Source organism: Scleropages formosus, chromosome 2, assembly GCF_900964775.1.
Source record: "Scleropages formosus chromosome 2, fSclFor1.1, whole genome shotgun sequence".
NCBI classification, from domain to species: domain Eukaryota; kingdom Metazoa; phylum Chordata; class Actinopteri; order Osteoglossiformes; family Osteoglossidae; genus Scleropages; species Scleropages formosus.
The window spans coordinates 24,236,565-24,258,170 of NC_041807.1; the positions used below are offsets into that span (position 1 = coordinate 24,236,565).

General features: G+C 43.4%; 1 protein-coding gene across 6 annotated transcripts in view; it reads left to right on the top strand.

Annotated features, from left to right (window-relative positions):
* LOC108940239 (membrane-associated guanylate kinase, WW and PDZ domain-containing protein 1-like) overlaps window positions 1–21,606 on the top strand; it is a 102,252-nt gene that overhangs the window by 75,752 nt on the left and 4,894 nt on the right. For 2 of the 6 annotated variants that reach the window (XM_029248323.1, XM_029248324.1), the window contains 12 exons: window positions 683–740; window positions 1,597–1,709; window positions 2,271–2,390; window positions 4,531–4,716; window positions 4,840–5,463; window positions 10,948–10,979; window positions 12,599–12,857; window positions 15,275–15,366; window positions 15,919–16,111; window positions 17,183–17,491; window positions 19,185–19,388; window positions 21,142–21,235. In XM_029248323.1, coding sequence (XP_029104156.1) covers window positions 683–740; window positions 1,597–1,709; window positions 2,271–2,390; window positions 4,531–4,716; window positions 4,840–5,463; window positions 10,948–10,979; window positions 12,599–12,857; window positions 15,275–15,366; window positions 15,919–16,111; window positions 17,183–17,491; window positions 19,185–19,388; window positions 21,142–21,235 — 2,284 coding nt within the window. The remainder of the gene's footprint in view (window positions 1–682; window positions 741–1,596; window positions 1,710–2,270; window positions 2,391–4,530; window positions 4,717–4,839; window positions 5,464–10,947; window positions 10,980–12,598; window positions 12,858–15,274; window positions 15,367–15,918; window positions 16,112–17,182; window positions 17,492–19,184; window positions 19,389–21,141; window positions 21,236–21,606) is intronic. The other 4 variants (XM_018762242.2, XM_029248333.1, XM_029248330.1 and 1 more) reach the window with 3 other exon arrangements.

Below are 21,606 nucleotides of genomic sequence, written 5' to 3' on the forward strand. Positions count from 1 at the left end.
AAGGAGCGCAATAAGCGCTGCTCGCAGCCTGAAGTCTGCAGCGATCGTGTGCTGGCAGCATCACCAGATAAGATGGAGATAATAAGATGCTGCTCTACATCCTAGGGATTATATAGAAGTTTTGCTCGCATGTCTTCAACAAACATAGTGAGTTATCTTGGTAAGACAGTCAGCATTGTGTTGCAGCTGCCACACAATCATACAGTAAGCATGTTTGCCCATTTCTGTATCTAACACATTTGCAAGTTTATCCCTTGTGTTGCAGGACCTATGCAATTTATTCCCATAACCCACTGACATTTCTAGATAAAGGCATAATTTTTTTTTTTTTCATCCGAAAGGGTATTCGTTTACTTGCACTTAGTTATTTCTAACCACGTGTTTCTATGACATGCATATGTGCACAAGAGGTAGATATGTGGTGGTGTGGTAAATACAGTATCAGTGCGATGTACAAAAATGTTTGTACCTGAAGGCAATGAATGCTGAAATGAATTTAACACCGTTTGCCTTTTGTGAATATACCTGTGAAGGTACTAACAAACAAATGTGAAGCTGAACCATTTTCTCAAAATTCTGAAATGTGAAACTGAACAATAGCGTTGGGTTTACACAGTACTATTTAAACAGAATGGTCCAGGGGATTTAATGTCTTAGTTTGACCTCTCTCTTTCCTTTTCAGAACTTCCTGCTGGATGGGAGAAAATCGATGATCCGGTTTATGGGGTATATTATGTGGAGTAAGTTGCTCACCTTTTGAATGCTCTACTGCGTATGAAGTAATCAGGACCTGTGTGACATGTATTTGTTTTTACGTTGAATATGAAATGTTGCTTTTTCATTTTGGTTTTTCTAAAGTTGTTATTATAGCACATCATGTGTACTACTGCATCTTCCCAGTATTATGTTTGGGGCAGTTATACTAAATCGCTACTGTGCAAGACCCTGAATTGACCATGTGCAGACACATTGTAAATGACAGGTAACGGGAGAATCCTCTGAATACTTGTCCCCCATGAGCACTATGCACTGTGACAGCTATGTGTCTAGACAAGCCTACCAAGCTTGTCCGGACAAATAGTGTTTTATGACCCATGACAAGCTTTTATTTATTTTTTTCTAAAAATGCTTTTGATTGATAACACTCAGATTGTGTTCACAAGACACGCAATATAGCGTAAACAGAAGCTTTTACAGTCCCATAGATGGAGGAATATTACTTTCCATTCTTTGCGTAATTCCTGTTTTATCCAGGCTTTTAAGTTGGACAGTTAAGACTTTGGCAAACATGCCTTTGTGGCTTTGATTTAGTGATTGCCATTGATGTGTCAACTCACAAATCAAAAGGATAAAATTCTGTATTTTGTATTACCCCCCCACATACACTATCACCTAAAGAAACACATCACATTGTAATGATTTTCTTGTGCTGAAAGGTCTTATTTTGCACTGCCAGAAGGATTACGGGATCTTTGCACTGCCTGTTTACTAGTCCTGCTGTCTGACAGCATGCAGAGATTTGCAATGTTTTTAATGGATCCCCTTCTCCTCTTCTTGGTCCTGCTCTTTTTTTCCCCCTTTCCTTCTGTCTTTCAGCCACATAAACAGGAAGACTCAGTATGAGAACCCTGTTTTGGAGGCCAAGCGCAAAAAGCAGCTTGAACCACAGCAGCAGCCGCAGCCTCCTGAAGGTGAGCGGTACATTCGAGGTTCGTTTCCCAGCCAGGCATGGCATCATTTCTTCTTTTTTCATGTTTGTGATTGTGCTTGTCTGTCGTTTTCTGATTTCCTTATAATTTACTGGAGTCAATATCATGAAGCATTCGTTTTTTTAAACTCCATGGCTTGAAAAGCTTTAAGCTATCACTGTGCAAATATATACTGGAAGCATGTGTGCTATAGGTGAAAACACCTCATTGCAAATTGGCTTAAAGGATAACTTTTTGAAATGTGTAATTTTTTGCAGTCCATATAAGGCCATTGGTACAATTTAATTGCTTTAAACTAAACTAAATCAAAGTTCAGAGAGGTGGAGCTTTGTAATCTATCATTTCCAGCCCCCTCTTCTGTGCACATTTATGTGCAGTCAGCCATATGCTACCTGATTTGTTGTTGCGCATGGAAAAGAGTTGGACTTTTTCTCCACCCAATATGTAGCAAAATGATTAGGAATGTGAATGTGTGTCTGTGTTTCTGTGTATGTATGTTGGCAACAGTATGTGCGTATTCGTTGGCACAAGAGACCGAATGCAGTCACTTTTGTTCTGTAGAATGGATAGAAGAGCACTCGGCCGCTGGTGTGCCTCTGGCCAGCTATGCCACCAACCACTTGGAGACATACCGGGACCCTCAAACAGTCCCACCAATTCCTCCATCACAGGGGCCCAAACGTGAGTTTTCTGCCCACAGAAAGTTGCAGACAGTATATCACATACAGAGCAGGAACATGTGACCAGCAGGAGTCAAAAGTAAAGTGAACAGAGGCACAAAGGGTTGCCTTGCGTTCAGGGGTCTGTTACCATCTAAGAGTCTGTACATGGGTCTCATCAGACAGACGAAGAATATTAATACTACCCACCACAGTGTATAGGCGCTTGTCAGACTGCTTCCTTGTGGGAAATGGCTGAAGGCAAACATGACAGTACTATTGCTTTGTCCTATTTCAGCCCAGCACATATCATTCACACGCTTGAACTCTAGCAGATGCTCACTTGCAAGACACGCAGTGAAACACAGGGATAATAAGCAGAGTGGAAAACCTGTAAGAAACCCAGGTGTTACCCCTCTGGTATCTGTAATGGGATTTAAAATATCTCTTTCTTCAGTACTGTTGTGTAAATACATGCACTCAAACTGTTTGTGTCCATACTGTACCTCCTTACACCTAGTGGTTAAGAAACTGAATTTAATCCCAAAAACTGTAGGGTCAAATCCCAAACTCAGAACTGTTTTTATATCCAATCAATGTACAGTACTTGACCTGAAGAGTTCCAGGACCATATCTGAATAAAGTGTAAAACTGTGATGTGTACACGTTGCTCAATATATGGGGGTTCTGTTTTAAACTGAAAAAGAAACAAAAATGTTTTCTGCATCATAAATAGCTGCACAGAATTATGCTTCAAGTGTTCAAGGTGCTTTAACAGGTTATGCGCTATTGCAGGTTGCACAAAAATGTAATGCCTTCTACACCTGGTCACCAGCCTCTGTTGTATACCTATAAATTGTGACTTTCAAATATATGATGAGAAACAGCATATGTGTTTAGTAATAGTAATCCATTCCAGACTGATATGAATTAGTTAATGGTTGGCAGCCTCACTTAACATTTTTTTTTCCCAGCACAGGTATTCATTTGTTCCCTGTCACACGGTAGCAGCACAAATATGCTTTGCACGGTGTAGAAATGAAACGAGGTGGATTATTTAAAGACTATACCATAGAATAAGACGGAGACTGCTTACATCAGCATGCACAGGGTAGAAGTTGAAAATTAAATCTCTTTATTTTACCCCATTGATCACTTCGTTTTAAATCAGACATTTGTTTTCGTGTTTGCGGAAAACTGTTCGTGCAGAAGAGCATACGGATACTCACTTTGACCTTTGTAAGGTGTAGATGTTCATGCACCGGAACTTTATGATCATCCCCTGATAAGCCTTTCACAGCTGCTACTCCTGTATTGTATGTAAATGTTTGTGTACCTTTTTAAAAAAAAAAAAATAAAAAAAATTTAGGAGGGTGATTAGGATTCACCTATCCTGAGTTTTATGCACCTACTCGTGCGATGCACATCAGTGCATAAAGTGGGAAGAAACAAACTAACTTTACTTAAAAATCACGTCTGCAACTATGTGTCTCTTTCTCCTAGTGTAATGCACAAATTATATTTTCTATGAGATGTATGTCGCTTTGGAAAAAAGCATCTGCTAAATGAATAAGTGTACATGTAAATGTGTGACTTTCCTGCAAAAGAGGATGAAAGCAGATTTCCTCATGAATCCTGTTCTCTTGATACCAGTAAGCATCATGAGCAAGAACACGTCTCGCATGTCTGTCCTCAGACTAGTCCAAGCCCTGTGGACCCACTGACTTCATAACCTGTGCCGTGTAATATCTAGCCATGGTTTGGTGTTCAACCTTATGTGCTTACATGAATGTCCAATAAATGTGTTAATTAGGTGGTTTTGAACTCTTTATCGTTCACAAATTTCAATTAACATACCCTTCTTCTCAAGATCAAAGATCAATTTGACCACTAAATTAAGCATTTGCATATCTAGCTTGGCATAAATAGGTTACTAAAAACAAAATGAAATAATCAGCTAGCATGGTGAACTTTTAATCTTGATAAACTTTATGGTGATTTTTTTTTTTTTTCTCCTTTTCCAAGAATTGTTCCCTTGTTCCTGGAATTAAAATTAGGAAAGCTGTTGTTACCACACAACCTGGATCAAATCTAATTTTCAGGTAGTACCATTTCTGTTAAAGATGTATATAAAATGGTCTTTTTTTTTAATCTTGTTGCAGGAGGGAAACCTTTCTTCACTAGAAACCGTTCGGAGCTCAAAGGAACCTTCATCCACACCAAGTTGAAGAAGAGCCGACGGGGTTTTGGTTTCACTGTGGTTGGTGGAGACGAGCCTGATGAGTTTCTGCAAATTAAAAGTTTGGTTCTGGATGGCCCTGCAGCTCTAGATGGCAAGATGGAGACAGGTGCGCTCATGGATTCCTGAAGCAGGAAGAAAAACCTCATATCTTTGTAATTATTTCTGGAGCTCTGTCTTAATAGTTCCTCTTTTGTCTGAAGAGCAGAACAATTTTTTTCTTTTCTTGCAGGTGATGTGATAGTGAGTGTCAATGACACATGCGTCCTGGGGTACACGCATGCCCAAGTTGTGAAGATTTTTCAGTCCATTCCCATCAGCTCCATGGTGGACCTTGAACTATGCCGTGGCTACCCTCTGCCTTTTGATCCTGATGATCCCAACACTAGCCTGGTGACTTCCGTGGCCATCCTGGACAAAGAGCCCATCATCGTCAATGGGCAGGAAAGCTATGATTCTCCCTCCAGTCATGGCAGCCAGACGGCCAATGGAGCAGGAGGGGTCAAGGAACCACGCCCATACAGCCCATCAGCCGAGGTTGCCTCTGACGGCTCTGCTGCCTACCCCAGCGATGTGGTCACACTGGCCTCTTCCATTGCCACACAGCCAGAACTCATCACTGTACACATGGAGAAGGGTGACAAGGGCTTTGGCTTCACCATCGCAGATAGCCCCTCAGGGGGTGGCCAGAGGGTCAAGCAAATTGTTGACTACCCTCGCTGTCGGGGTCTGAAGGAGGGTGACATCTTGGTGGAGGTGAACAAGAGGAATGTCCAAAGCATGACCCACAACCAAGTGGTAGACCTGCTGAGCAAGTGTCCCAGAGGAAGTGAGGTCACCATGCTGGTTCAGAGAGGTAAGCTTCAGGATGAGTGAACCTTTAAAGATGAGAGGAGACAGAGCGATGATGCTATTCAGAGAGAAAGTCTGTGAATGACTTCATAAAAAGAAATACTGTGGAGAGTGAGTCCTCATGCTGGATGGATTATTGAACCCAAGTAAAAAAACACTGAAACGGTTATGCCATCAAGATGATACGGAAAGTTAGGTAAGGAATGAGTTCGGTGAGTGTGTTAAGGAGGCAGTGAGAGGCTGATGTTAGTGCATTAGACAGGTAGTGGTATGTACTGAGTTGAATAAGGTATCCAGTGAGGAAGACAGTGACTTGGTGATGTCACCTGGCAGTGAGCTAGTTGAAATGGATGGAGTTTAAAAGTGTATAGGTCAGGGAGACAACAATGTTACCATGCTGTTGCAAGGAGGTAGATGCTGAGCTAGATCAGTGAATAGTGGTGCGAATGGTGCTGCTGATGTGACAAATACGCATGTGTGTTGTGTGTCATCTGTATACATGTGGGTTCTATTGTCAACCTCAATGACCAAGCTACGATCTTGTATTTCTGAATAATGGCTTTAGCTTTTGTTGTGCCATAGTCTGAGTTCCTCATTTGAGTCAAGAGAGAGTGTGGGCAGTTGAGTTGAATGGAGAGGCATTGGATTGTTAATGGCTGTTGGTTTTTCAAAAAATTTCTTAAAGTAAAAAATGACTTCCATGTGCTGAATACAAGGAGCATGGTTCATTCTGAATAGCAGACTAACAAAAGTATCTCAAGGTCTTTAGCACTGAGGTTTGCAGCAGCAAGCTGCAGATATGCATGGCTGAGATATTTCACTTGTCCTGTGATGCTGACCGGTGGCTAGAAAAAGTGTTTGACGATGCAGTAATATTCTATATATCCTTAATGGTAAATTGTGTTCATGGGATGGAGCGATGATTTACTACCAGAAACCAGGCAAATTGTAGATATAAGTATTTTATTACCAGTGCCTTCAGAGGTTGGGACTTTAACAAGACTCTAAAATACTTTGCTGAATGTACTATAATCTTAATGGATTGATAATGAAACGTTGCCAGACCGGTTCTATATCCCTTCTCAATGCAGGAAATGTGCCCATATTTGTAGGGTTCCCTGTATGTCATGCTTGTGTTGGTCATTTTTGTCACAAAATGACTTCACCCAAGTTAATTTTGAGAGCAGAGCTGCAGCAGTTCCAGTGTCTTTGTTTCAATCATACGGTTTGCCTTCATTAACTACCACAGGGTGGAGAGATCAGCACCATGGTGGCCCATGCTGCTCCCTACCACACAAGTCCACGTTCACATGCAGCTGTATTTCACCGGAACCAGTACGGTGACCAATCACACCCGATTGTGTGCGGGTCATTAACGGAGGGTGAGAATTCCCTGGGCAATTACTCCAGACTACGCCTCATGACCACAGCCAACTTCACCTTCTAAAAATTGAGTGAACAGCCGAAACAATGTCAGAGGGCGATTAACGTCCTGTACCCCGTATTCTGCCATCGATCGATGAAGGCAGACCGAAGCCAGATCCACTGAAACTCTGCATAATGGATGGGCGAGACAAAAAACTGAACATTGGCAGGAAGCATATCCAACGGGTAGGCAAGAATATTCAAAGAGCCATTTAATGAAAATCCCCAGAAGCCACTGCAACGTAATCTTCTCCACCTTGTTGCTTCTTGTCTCTCCGCTCGGTTAAACGTGCCTTTTAGATTGCAAGCGTGACTCTTTTGCAGCAAGACAGACTATTGGTGCACGTTATCTCAAACCTTTATTCCATCCTATACTAATGGAAAATTTTGATAATAATGCTGTTATGGCTCACTAATTCTTTATACGTGCGCACTATAAAAAATTTCCTAAATTTATTGAATGCTTCAGATATTTAGAAGACGCTTTACCCTAAAAAAATATGGCAACATGTGGCTTCCATTTTTACAGTTAATCCTGTCGTAGAACTGGACATTTTTACCAGTTCAGTTTAGGAAAAGTGCTTTGCTCAACCAGAACTATGGACCCAGTCATAACGACAAAGGAGAAACTCTACTTACATATGGATGACGGAACATTCTGAAGGTCACTAAGGCTTGATGTTGACTAAAATATTCCTAATAAGAGCTTTTCTGTAGGAATTGTTACAGCCGCTCTTTAAACTGGAGCTCACGATGTATAACGCATAATAACTCTGTATAACACATGTATAACACAATGCATGTACAACTGAATTTTAGTATTACCCTAACCTCCTGCAGTAGTTTTTTTTTTCTCCCAGTACAATTAAGTATAGCAGTTTTTTTTAACTGAAAAACAAACAAAAAATTGCAGTGCCACAAAGAACAAATGACAAGTGAATTTATTACATTAAGAATTTTGCTTACTTTGCATTAAAATTGAAATGAATGCATTTTTTCCAATTAGGAAAATACAGTAAAATAGATTTTAAGTCAATTTTTCCTGATAAAGAAGAAAAGAACAAAGAAGTTTTTACCAGAAAGAAAATGTTATATTGTTTCATGGTATTTTGAAGCAGTTTATTATCCTGCTCACCTGTTGCATAATTAAATAAGCGGCATTTAAAGGGAATGACGGGATGCTAGAACTGTCTGCATTGCGAAAAATACGTGTCTACAGCTTTGGGTGGTGTGGCAGAAGCAGGCCACATCCCTGACCAGGCTGAAACGCTTGCATAACATTGCATGACCCAGCACATCCTCCGCATGCACAGACACACACACAAACACACACACATCTGTCACATCAGAGCTTTCCCAGCCTAGAGCCCTGGTCAGAAGTGTCATCTCGATCATATTGTACCCTGGTTTGCAAGTGTTTTCTTCTCTCCAGTGTTGTGCTCATAGCCATAGATCAAGTTTGACTGCTTTAACTACAACTAGCATAGCTCAGATGGATTAGGGTGATGGTTAGGGTGCTTGGATGGTATTCGCAAAGTAGTCCATGTGGATGTCATCAGTAAAGTGAGTTTCGCCTTTTTGTACATGTATTTTATGACACATGACAATGTTGTGCTGTTCAGAGTGAGTGTTGGTGACAGTCTACAGTTGTGTGAATGTTAAGTCACACTGGTAGGACCATGTGTTTGTGGAGAGGCCTTCTGTCGACCTGTGACGTCCCCGGTAACAGATGGCTGTGGCAGTCGGAAGCAGCCCTTTCCGAGTGCCCCCCGCACCACTCCCACCGTATACAATAATCAGACCTCTAAAAGCTCTCATTTAAAGACTGCTGGGTCTGACACAATTCATCCCGTCCTAGGGAACTCCTTGCCAAGACAACAGTCTGCTCGCTAATCTGCCACCATTGTGCGAGCGAACCTGAGCTGACGCCGTGGTGCTGGGGTGCTCCGTTCCTCCCCACTTCGCTCCCCTTCCTCTCTCAATTCAAATCACAACAGCCCTGAAAGAAATATGGCAAGCATTTGTGGTTCGTGGTTTGGCATCCAATCTGGAAGCCTTTCGTCCCATGAGTACCCTCCCGGAAGCATTCCAGCGGAGCAAATTTAAATGGATTCATTTTACCATTCTGCAAGGTTGAACAAAGTGTGGTTATTGTTGTTACTTTGTGCATATTTCACCACTGGAACATGAACCAATCTGAGACCGGTGTCTTCTGGGATCGGTGAGCGTAGAGCCCTGGGACACTGGTTTGTTTCTCACATGGCTTGCAACAGTAAGTCAGTCTCGGGCGCTTTTTGCAACATTTTAAAAACAGACTGTCTGTTTTAATGTGCATATTTCAGTTCTTATTATAGAAAACACCCTATAATGTAGAGAATTAACCTGTGCAGATGAAGTCAAACACCTGCTCTGTCTGAAAGGTCGGCAGTTTTTCTCCTGAAACTGGAATCTGGAGTCCAATCTACTTAACCAATTTTCAGTTGGAGCTATTGTCTTTAAAAATAGCAATTCGTCGTACAGCATGTAATGATGCCCCTGTACTGTTTCATTAAAGAAATGTGTTTTTTGTCTCAACGTATTTTAATGTTAAAGTGCAGTTATTTGTTCAAGGAAATAAAGATAGATGAAAACAATTAGCTAATGTTGGAAAAACACAAAATGATCGCTGTTTTGTTCTGAAAGTCCATCCTAATTATAAAGAAGCCAGTTACATTACAGATCATTCAAGGAGGAGTGGGAGTATTGCTATTACAGGAAGTTTTAGCATTTAATAGCATCTGTCGCGGCACAGAAAGGTTGGCAGACTATAGGGCACAAACAGAGTTACAGCTAATCCATAACTTGGCTTTTTACCAGAACATCTTCTGAGAGTCTCTCAAGTGGAGTACACTTGTGTTGGTGCAGAGGTTCCACACAGCTTACTTTAAAGCTGCTGAACAGGAAAACAATATCAAGTAATTTCCTATTCTGTGTGTGTGTGTGTGTGTGTGTGTGTGTGTGTTTTTTTTTTTTTTTTGGGAGAATCCTATAAGGGATAATAAATGGCTACCTTGCAGGAAGCGACCCCAGAGGGATCGATACTCATTGTGACCATGGTCATTCAGGTGGGGCTGGAATGGAAGTTGAGAATGAAAGGTTTTTTTTTTTTTTTTGTTTTTCCTTCAAAGGGCAGGCTCACGTCTCTGTGCATGTTACCAAAATGTTCATTTATACTTATTTCATACTGATAAAATATAGCATCAGTACAAACTACAAGAAAAGTGCTCCAGCAGATAAGCCAAGAATAAAAGTTATTCCGCCATATTTCATGAATTCTGCACTAATCTGAATATTTTATCCATGTCCTACTGATGTTGAACATCTATGTGTACATGTATTATTCATGTTGCCTGTGTGTGTATGTGTGTGCGTGTGCATGCTTTGGGCTGACTTGAGGGATCTCTGTGTAGGTGTGTGTGTGTGTGTGTGTGTGTGTGTCTGTGTGTTGGTGTGACGTTGGTAGGGGAGTGGGTGCTTGCAGCCCACAGTGAGGGGGAGAGAGAGAGAGAGAGAGGAAAGAAGGAAGGAAGGAGGGAGGGAGAGAGAGAGATGAGCACTGATTCTTAATGCGCCCGCCGTCCACTGCTGAGCTGCCAGGCGTACCGACATTTAGAAGATGGTCTCAGTGAGGGGAGAGCTGACCGTCGCTGTTAACATAATGTTCCGTCTGCTGGACTCTTTCTCCACCGGTAATAGCAGAGATTCTGACTGAGCGGAGCCCGGTCTCCACAACAGGGGCGGGCAGGTGGATGGTCAGTTGGTGGGTGGGCGGTTCGGCCGGGTTGGTTCTCTCGGGGGGCCGGCCCTCCGGGGGCTGCCGCAGCGGCGGTCGGCGCCACTGGCAGACCCCCCTCCCCCATCTATCTCAGTCCTGCCTCCCATTCCCCCCCTCCAGCTCTCCACCTGCTATTGCACCCCAGTGATCCTGCGCCAGCCAGGCGATCGCCGTGTCTGCTGTGGTGAAAGCCGGAACTCAGCCGCCGGTGACTAACCCTCTTTCTCTCCGTTTGCTGGTGCTTTGCAGGAGCGGTGTCTGCCAAGAGGAGCCCCAAGCTGGTGAGTGAAGTCACCAATTCCAATTTTACTTACCCTGCATGCCTTGTTGCCGTCTCCCAATGCCTCTGTTGAATCAGCGGACTTTAGAAAAAAGAAGTAAAATAGGTCGTTTCACTCTGCTTTGACAGCCTGACTGACTGGTTTTAATGGTGACCAACTGACTGGAAAGATGGAGAGCCAGAGGCAGGAAAATTGTCCTTTTGTCACTACTTTGTGTTTGACAGAGTAGGTGACCTACCACAGAGTGGCAAAGGTGCTGTGCAGTCGCACCGCAGCCAAGGCAGCGAAAAAACTTCTTTACCCCATTTAACTTTAAAGACCTTGCTGCTTTGCCACCACTTAACTGAGATCGAAGTGGAAATGACGAAGACCTGCAACTTCAGAGCGGTTTGCTTTGGTCGCTGAACATATGTATGTGCGCACATGTGTCTTTATGGTTCGAGAGCTGTTGACCTCCTGACTGGGAAGTAGTCATGGTCCAATTTCCTCTCCTGAGCCAGGAGGAGAAGTTTACAAGAGCTGCATGTGTGATGGCTCTGATCTCAGCTGTGAGGCAACAGGGGGAGGTGGATAATGCTTGAAGTCAGGTGACACTGATGGTGGTGGTGGCGGCGGCGGGGGGAGGTAGCCGGGAGTGGTGACCCTGTCATTTCCTATCAGTTTTTTGGTGGGGAAATCTGTGTTTCGCTCTTTGTTCTATCACAGAAATGTCAGCCCAGATGTAAGTCTTTGTCAGTAGCCAAGAGTAAATCTGCCTTAGTCAAAAAATGGTTTCCTTTATGCTTTTCAGTATATGTTTTTAAGTCTTGCATAATTATATATACAGCAGTGTTAACATTTTCTCTGTTGGAAATATTTCATGTTATTGTTGTGTGTACCGCTGCATAATGTATCCATTTTCATGCTCAAATTTCAATGTCCTCTAAATGAATATAGAAAATTCTTTGTCCTTTGAGTATGATGGTTTTGATTGATGTAATGCACTCATTGTATTTTCTCTGATAAGTAGTTGCTTTGGAGAAAAGTGTCTGCTAAATGAATAAATGTAAATGTAAAAGGAAAATTAAAGAATGACGTAAGATACACTTCATACATATTTTCTTGACTCCCAAGTGAACGGTTGGTTGAGAATAGCAACATGTGAACCACAAGACCAGTTTGATGTTATCGAAGCCTGTGGCACGTCATTAAGAAAGATGTGTCACACTTCTTCAAACTCTCTCCTGTGCTTCCTGCTCAGTTGCCTTTACTTCCAGTTGTACTTATCATGATGATAATTTCCAAGGGTGTCCTTGTGCGAATGCAGACTCACGGAGATGAAGCCCTTTATGGCTGGCTTCTTGTATCGTGGCTCATTCTAATTGGGTTGTTGATGTGAGGTTAGTCATTGGTGCGAGTGCGTGAGCAAAAAGCGTGGCAGCAAGGTATTGCAGTGAACAAAAGCGGTTTGCATTATTGACCTTGTATTTCTTCTTCCTTTCTTTTCTTGCCTCCTCGCTTCTGTTGCCTCCATCTTCCTGTCTCTTACTGTCTTCAATCATTTCATCGTTTACCTTCCCTCCTCATTTCTGTGTCCGTGTCTTTCTCCCGCCCCCTCTCTCTCTCTTTTGGCCACACAGCAACCTCTGGAGAGGAAAGACAGCCAGAGTAGCTCCCAGCACAGTGTATGCAGCAACCGCAGCGCCCACACAGACTCGCCCGCTCGCCCAGCCGCTGCCCTTCCCAGCGAGCCCACCGGAGCTCCCCCACCCCTGCCGCCACCCCCAACCCAGCCTCTGCCTGGCCTACCTCCCCAGGACCCTGGAGACGGAACTGTCCAGAAAAAGCCAGACCCTTTCAAGATTTGGGCCCAATCTAGAAGCATGTATGAAAGCAGGCGTGAGTATCCAGGGTCCTTGAAGTTCACAGGCTGTTCAGGGAGTCAGTCTACCTCCCAGTTGTTCTCCTCAGTTAGTATTTTCAGGGGCCTTAAATTCTTCTCCAGCTATAAATGAGTCACTTTTTGTAAGATGCCTTCAAACCCACCATAACATTGACCTCGGAGGATGGGAAGTAAGCAGCTTTGCTGCAGAGCGATGTCTCTAGAACTCTTATGGTGGTATGAAGTGGTCAGCTTTGATTTAAGGCTTATTACCTTTTGGACAGTATATTTTAAGATTTTGATTTGCTGCTCTTAGATATTATTCCTTCTGATACCATGGAGGAAGAAGAGAACAAGGTCTTGAACTTATGATCTTTCTGTTTAAAAAAAAAAAAAAGACCCCACAGCACTCTGTGCTCTGCATTCATTTGGATGTTAGCAGCAAATGCTGGTTTCCCATAAGGGTCTTTTGAAGCCTGTGTACTCTCAGAGTAAAAGGTGAGATTACTAATGAAGGAGAATTCCTCATCTGTCAGATGGCATTCGGGGGGTGGCCAGGAACTCGGCTTCAGCTCTGCTTTCGTGATTCTACTAGCTCACTCACATTCACATGTCTCTCCTCCATTATTTATGTCGTGTTTGAGGGGAGCCTCCAACCAGCTCCGTCATCAAAGCTACGTGAACATAAGAGAAGGAAAGAAGAAAGCTGTGAATTATAGCTGGAAGAAGCATCACTGAGGATAGGGAAAAGTTTAGGAAAGGAAATAGGGTGAAGTTTCCTCAGCCATTTTGTATGGCATATTTGAAAATGGAATAGTTTTGAAATGGAACACGTGACCTGAAAGAAGACAGTGACGACATTAGTTCCCCAGCAGAGGAGATTTTTCTTTCTTTATGATCAAAGGCAGTATACCACAAGGTCTGTGCTCTCGCTGTTGTAGATTGTTTAGCAGGTGGGAGCAGATTTGCTGTATGTGCCTAACCCTTAATTGAAGTGTTTTCCTTAGTTTCTAGCTTTTAGCTGCACAGAGCAGCAGTGGAAGATAATTAACATTGCTTTTAGAATCTAGGTCTGCCAGTGATTAAATATTAAACTTTGCTCTGCGAATGTGGTGGCTTGTTTTTAAAATCGTTGTGCTCTGATTGGTATTTCTGTGGGTAATAACCCCTGAAGGAGTAAAGCATGAGGCAGTGTTGTTGAAATGAGGATATTTGGGGAGGGGACAACATTGAGGTGCCATGATGTACAAAACACAGCACTTGGCAAGCAAAGGACTAGGTTGTCAGGATTGAGAACGTGGCTGGCAATGAAATGAGCCATTGGCTTTGCTAAGCTCCATCACAGTGGCCATTTTGTCCATTGTAAGGAAGCTGCATGCTCCAGTGACTCGACGAGACTTGCCCACAAGCTCTTGCATCCATGAAAGATGGGTTTGCCCTTAGAATCGCCAGGTCATGTAGTACGAGAACTACCTAGCCCACAGGGTGCCAGGGGCTGATCTATAAAGAGCTAATAGGCTGGCTGACACTCTCCATGTGTATCCTGTTGTCTGGAAGTGAGTGAAAGAGTCCTGGGCTAGAGAGCCAGCAATAATAGCCAGTTCAACTACTGGATGCCGCCCTGTTATCAGGAAGGAAGGAAGAATATTGTACAATAATGCACGAAGCATTATTTATTCAAAAAATGTAGGTTTATTCAAAAACTGTCTTGAAAATGTGTTGTAAGCATTAGCTATTTCTTTGTGATTAACTGCAACAATATTTCTATATGATGAAATGGAGGACATTTTTGGCATTCATTCACTGCTCCCACATCCAGCAGTCCTCACATGTGATTGGTCAGATTGTCTTCTTATGGTACACTGAAATATTTCAGTGTTTTCTTGTCTGAGTTATTTTGGTGACAGACTCTTTCAAATAAACCAGGTAGCAGGAGCACCCTTTTCTAACCTAATTACATAGTCTTTATTGGACTATTACACTGAAATAATAAAATTAAAGAATTTGCCACACTGGGATAAATAAATGTGGCTATATCATTGCTCATGATCTCTTTCTCTGCAACCCTCACCCCCCCTTCTCATTCCACCTTTTTCCCTCTCTGCCTGGTCCTTCATCTTGTTTATTGGGGCGGGAGAGAAAGGAGGAAGAAAAATTAGGTGAGACTGCAGAGACGCTGTGGGGAAGGATTGCCAAAAGTGAAAACAGAATAGCTGCTTCCATGAGCACAGTAGCATGAACGAAAAAAGTGGATCATCATGGGCTATAGGGGAAAGAGACGGAAACCGTGATTATGATTATTTGTTCAGATTATGACCCTATGACATTATTCATTCATCAGTACCTTCAGTCATATACTGAAAAGTATAAAGCAGAATATATAACCAAGGACTGACGTAGTATGTAAGCTGATTAAAGTGTGTCTATCTACCAGTACCAGATTATCAAGAGCAGGATATTTTCCTGTGGCGGAAGGATACAGGGTTTGGATTCAGGATTCTCGGCGGGAATGAGCCAGGAGAGCCGGTGAGAAACCTGTAGCAACACACACCCTACATACGCACCATCACAGAACTTTGGTGTAAACGTCACTGTGTGGCATGCCTGGTCATATGCCTTTCTGATAAGGGGTAATTTGGGCACTGTGCTCTGAGGCTAGCGGTTCCCTTATGAGAACATCAAAATGTGTAGCAATGTGTAGAATTTTTTTCTCGGGCCCAATTAATGAAAAATACTATGTGCTAAGAGAATATTCTGGATCTGTTAATTTAACCATAATAAATTTTGTTTTTCCCACTACAATAAAAAGCCATGATAGTGTTAAACTTTTCTCAAGAACTCTTATAGAAGATATCTGTTTATCTTTTACTGTTGTCCATGGAATCTCAATAAGGTGATTAAACTTACTGAGGGAACAAAGACCATGTTTACGTTAAATAAAATTTACTAAAATAAATTAATTTCCTATCTCATAACCTTTTCCCTCACACAGCACTGAATGGTTTAAATAATAGCACTCGGTGAATCTACTTGTCCTTTAAAGTTTGATGAACACACTCCCTTTTGTCCCGGTGTCAGATCTACATTGGGCACATTGTGAAGTACGGCGCGGCTGATGAGGACGGGCGACTGCGGTCTGGGGACGAACTCATCTGTGTTGATGGAACAGCAGTGGTGGGCAAGTCTCACCAGCTGGTGGTGCAGCTCATGCAGCAGGCAGCCAAGCAGGGCCACGTCAACCTGACTGTGAGACGCAAGATCGGATACGGAGGTGAGGATGACTAGTGCCGTTTGCACAATGCCTCTGGGAAAATGTTGGTTCTTGGGTCCCTCGGCTTCACTAGCCTCCCACTGGCTGTTCACCCTTCTAAGTTTACCAGGGTCTTCCTTACTTAACAGCTTTCTTTTTAAGTGGTTTACACTTTGGATTTTGAGTAGCATGTAAGTTATTGCAGAGGATTTCATTTAATTTATAAGAAGAAATTTAGTTTATTTAAGGAAAAAGACCTGCGACCTGAAGGTTGGTGATTCACAGCGGTAGTACCCCTGATCAAGGTACATATCCTGAATTGTTTCCATAAAATACCTACTTGTATAAGTGGGATAAATACAGTGAGCAACAGTAGAAATAACAGCAGACATAATAGCTTAAAAGTATTGAATTGTAGACTGGAAAATTATAATTAATTTCCAGCCATGTATTAAAGGTTGCAGTGGTGGATACAGCTGAAACACAGAGAAAGGCATTTTTCGAAATTGCACTGTAATTGGAAGGGGGTGCGGTGGCACAGTGGGTTGGACCACAGTCCTGCTGTCCGGTGGGTCTGGGGTTTGAGTCTCGCTTGGGGTACCTTGCAACGGACTGGCGTCCCGTCCTGGGTGTGTCCCTTCCCCCCTGTGTTGCCGGGTAGGCTCCGGTTCCCCGCGACCCCATATGGGACAAGCGGTTCTGAAAATGTGTGTGCACTGTAATTGAATTTTATGTTTATTCATTTTGATGACACTTTTCTCCAAGGTGACTTACAATGTTAAGGTACTTGCAACTTTTACCGATTTATACAGCTGGGTAATTTTTACTGGAGTAATTCAGGGTAAGGACCTTGCTCAAGGGTGGTACCGCTAGAGGTGAGATTTAAACCTGTGACCTTTGAATCCAAAGGCTGAACCTCTCTAACCATGACGCTACCAGCTGTCCAGCTTTCTTTTCCGTAGCTTTACTGTTGCGTGTTGTTGCTTGTGAAATGATGCAGTGAAAAGCCAACTGAATGTTACTTTTAGAGGTGTCCTTTTGGGCTCCCAAACTTCCACATATTTTTTTGGTTCCTTCTTCCACTTGTCCTAGTGGTCAAGGGTGATGTTGATGTACCGCCATCTCCAGCCTCGTCCCATCACAGCAGCACCCAGGCTCCGTCCCTGACAGAAGACAAGCGCACTTCACAGGGCAGCCAGAACTCCCTCAACACAGTGAGCTCTGGCAGTGGCAGCACCAGTGGAATCGGGAGTGGCGGTGGAGGGGGCAGCGGAAGCGCCGTGGTGACTGCCACCGCTACCGTCCAGCCCTACGATGTGGAGATCCGTCGCGGAGAGAATGAGGGCTTTGGCTTCGTCATTGTCTCGTCTGTCTCAAGGCCAGACGCAGGGGCCACTTTCGGTAAGATGCCGTTCTAGTTTTGCCCCAGGAAAAACCACCACCCTTGAGCTCAGTAGGGTTCCCCATTTGTTTCAGCCAAAACTGATTTACAACCCACAACCCACAACTAATTTCCTGTTATCATAGAATGCACAGATTGTGTAGTTAGTTCAGCATTAGCAAAATTATCAGTGTTCTTGTTAAGGTTTGTAATTCTATGCATTTTAAATAAATTAAAATACACGCAGTAATTAAGAGACACTAAGAGGTCAATTAAAAACGAAGAAAGTGTAGACACCCATGAAAGAGTAGGATTCACTTTACTGTGTCTAATTTGTGTGGTTAATGCATTTATTTATTCAGACACAATTTATGTATTTATGCGTTCTGGAGCAAAATATTTCCTGACATGCTCCCTGGCATCCTGGCCCCATCACACAGATGGCTTCTCCTGCTTGCTGTACTTCTTCCTCCTGTTCTGTCCTACTTTTTTGGGCACTTCTTGGTTTGCTTCTGGCCTCCTCTTGTCTCTGGGAGCTGCTCTGCGGCTGGAACTGACTGAGGCATGTTGCTCTAATCTAATCCCTGCTGGCACAGAGAGAACTGATAAGATAGCAGCGCGTTCAATTGAAGACACTTGCAAGAACACAGGCTTTGAGGTTCTTTGCTCTTGTTTGGAAAGGGAAATGGGGGTGGTGTTCTGGGGGGGCACAGAGCGACACAGGCATCCATTCCCTTCACATCCAATTAGTTCCCCTCCTCCTCTGGTCCAGGTCAGCTACCTGCACTGCAGAAGGCATTTTCCCATTTGCCATGCAACACCCATCTTAGATCTTATTTAGATAGAGTCACAGAAAACGGTGATGGAATGCTTCTGAATTCCCGTAGAGTGTGTTTCTCAATCGTGTCAAAGTGAAAAAGGTCTGGCCACAGGTGTTGGCGTACATATGGATGCACCGAGGATGACGCTTCTTAGGCCTTGTGCCGAGACAAGAGGTGGGGGAAAAAAAAGGCAGCCAGCCGAAATGTGGCCACCTCTGTGGGCCCCTGTAGCAATTCAACCTGTGTGGTATTGGCAGATTTGCACTGTTGGCAATGTGACGGGAGCCTGGATGTCCCCACCTCCCATGGAAAAACAACTCACAGTTTGACGCCAGGAGACGGGGACTAAAATTAAATTATTAGAGAGTGAGGCCTATCAGACCATGACAGTGACAGAGAGCGAGGAGGCTACAGGCTGGAGATCCACAAAGGACACACTCTTTGTGGATCAGTCTCCAGAGAAATGCCATGATTAAAGCAGATTCAGATCATTCCTCCACTGCCACATGACCCCAACAGGTAGCAACAGCCAATATTGAGCATGGAAAGAAGAGAATATTGTAAAATGTGGCAGAATAAAAGCCAAGCATTAAAATATGCTTACACTTGTTGCAGGATGTATTAATATGTAGAGTTACATACTACAGAGAGCTTGAAAAGAAATGAAAAATATTAGTTTGTTTCTTCATTGGGATAGTTGTGTTCTTGTATAGTGTTTTCTTGTTAATTCGTCTCTGTATATAATGCCATTCCGACTGTCCTTTACAGTGCTGGCAAATCTTTCATCTGGGTGTCTCCTGGAATTAACCTTGAATTTCTCCCTTCTATCATCTTTTTCCATCATTTCCCTTCACGGTTCTCCTTCAAAAAAAAAAATCTGCTGGTGTACAAGCTGCCAATGCCTGCGTGGCCATGCCCCACAAAATAGGTCGCATTATCGAGGGTAGCCCAGCTGACCGTTGTGGGAAGCTGAAAGTGGGAGACCGCATCCTGGCCGTCAATGGCTGCTCCATCACCAACAAGTCCCACTCGGATATTGTCAACTTAATCAAAGAGGCCGGGAACACTGTCACGCTGCGCATCATCCCTGGTGACGGTGAGTTCATCTTGCTGCTGTGCCCACTTCTCAATATGCCCTCGCCTGTGCCCAAGTCGCATGTCATTCACTGTCGATTCCTTTTTTAGGTGCCTCTTTAAATTCTGAGTGGTTCACGGAGGAGATGAGATTCAGTCCAGAATGTGATAATTTGTGAAAATCTACGTAGCTAGGGTAGATATGTGGATGCTCACTAGAAAGTATGGCAAATGTCACATGCAACACCTCCTGAAACCTCCGTCTCACCCACATACCATTGTTATTTTAGTGATGCCAGTATCACTGTTGCAAGCTGTCTTTGTCCGGGGCTGTGTGATGCAGGCATATTGTGCGTGGTATCTCGCAAGCTTTAAGATGACGCAGGTCATTACTCGCGCCCTTGCACAGTCTGGAGGTTGCCGTAGGTGCGTTGTGCTGTATTTAATAGTAATGAGCTATTATGTGGCTCAGCTGAAATGGGTGCAAGTCCCTAGACGAGAGGAGTCCCGTGAACGTTACGATTACTGCTTGCTCCGTTGGTTTAGATAAAGTCTTTGGCTCTGCTACGAGAAGCCCTCCAGAGACGTTCACAAATGTGGCCTAATTAGGGTGGGGAGATAAAAGTGTTGGAGCTGGTGGTGCTGCGTGCTAAACCAGCTGTTTAATAAACTGCGACAGTTTGTTTTGATGGAAATAGCTCTCCGTGTTCCTTCTTTGGGGATCCATGATGTTTGCACGCGTGATTTTGTATTGCGTTGGCGAAACCGCATTAGCTCCGGCCCCAAAACACCAGGCGCCATCCGGCAGAGAAGTGCAGACTTGTCAGAATGCCGAGGAAAGAGGAATTATTACTATATAACTATTAAAGAGAGCGTACTGTAGACAAAGTCAAGCTCGTCCACAAGTGGAGTGGAATCTGGCCTTTTTGCTCACACTTGTGGTGCAGCCAAAATTACTTAGCTTGTTGGTGTAGAACTCTAGTTTAATTTGAATTGTGATTTGTGTAGGTCAGCTGGGGCTCTGTTTGCCTATTGCTTTAAATAGGCAAGAACTATTCATTAATGGCTTCTTTACCGAATGGTTAATACCAGTCTGACAAGAGCGAGTTGGAGCTAGGTTTTTGGAGGTTAAGGTCTGAAGGTCTTGTGTGGGTGTTTGTTGTCAGCAGAAAGCAAACGGGGATTCAAAGGTTTCATATTTGCATGATATAAGGGTGCATGATGTAATTTTTTGGGGGGTGAGCTGTGTAGGTGTTTTAAGCAATACTGTGTAGGTGGTTAGAAAGATGGTGTGTGTGAGGGATGGCGTATTCTGTCTAGGAAAATCTTCTCTCATTGTATTCGGAGCCGTTCACTTTGGGGGGTTCACTTTTGGAGAAGTGCGTTAGTGTCGGGAGCGATTGGGAGTTCGTGAACAGAAGTGAAAGTGTTTGGAGCAATGATGTGTATTTTCAAAGCAATAGAATTTCGGTGTTTGGACTGATGGAGTGTGAACGTGGTGGGACACAGTGTGGGCTTTTGGAGCAGCAGTGTGGGTGACAGGAAAGATAATGTGGGTGTTTGGTGTGTAGGCAGATGGTGAGTGGGAGTACGGAAGAACGGTGTGCATTTTGAAACATGATGTGTCCGTGTTCGGGGGAACAGTGTGGATATTCAGAGAAGCGTGTGTGTTTTTTTTTTTTTTTTTTTTGTGTAAGCAGTAGGACAATCTTTTGGTGCATTTTGAGTCCTTGAAGAGCAGTCAGTCTCACATCCCTTCTCATTGTCCTGGACAGAGTCCTCCAACGCGTCCCTCCTAACCAATGCAGAAAAGATCGCTACCATCACCACCACCCACACACCGCAGCAGCAGTCAGCACCAGAGACAAGGTCAGTCACCATGACAGTCATCCCCAAGGGCATGTAACAAAAAAATCTTTACAATCCCTAGGTTACTCATATTGGTTGGTAATTTTTCCATTGTGCAAATTATTGCAATATTTGCATTTCACAGTCCTGGTCCTGTCTAGGGTGCACGTTTTATAAAATCCTTTCTTTTGCTTGTTCAAATGTACATTTATGTGCGTGTAAAGGAAACCATACATTTGCATGTACAAAGATGCTGTAACACACCGACAACGTTGTGTAGAATGCAAAAAATGGGTACAGCGGATTTGTTTGTATGTGTATTTTATTATGGCTGTCAGAATAAATTGTGTTTGTTTTTTTTTTTTGTCTCATGGACAACTGTAGTCTAGCCA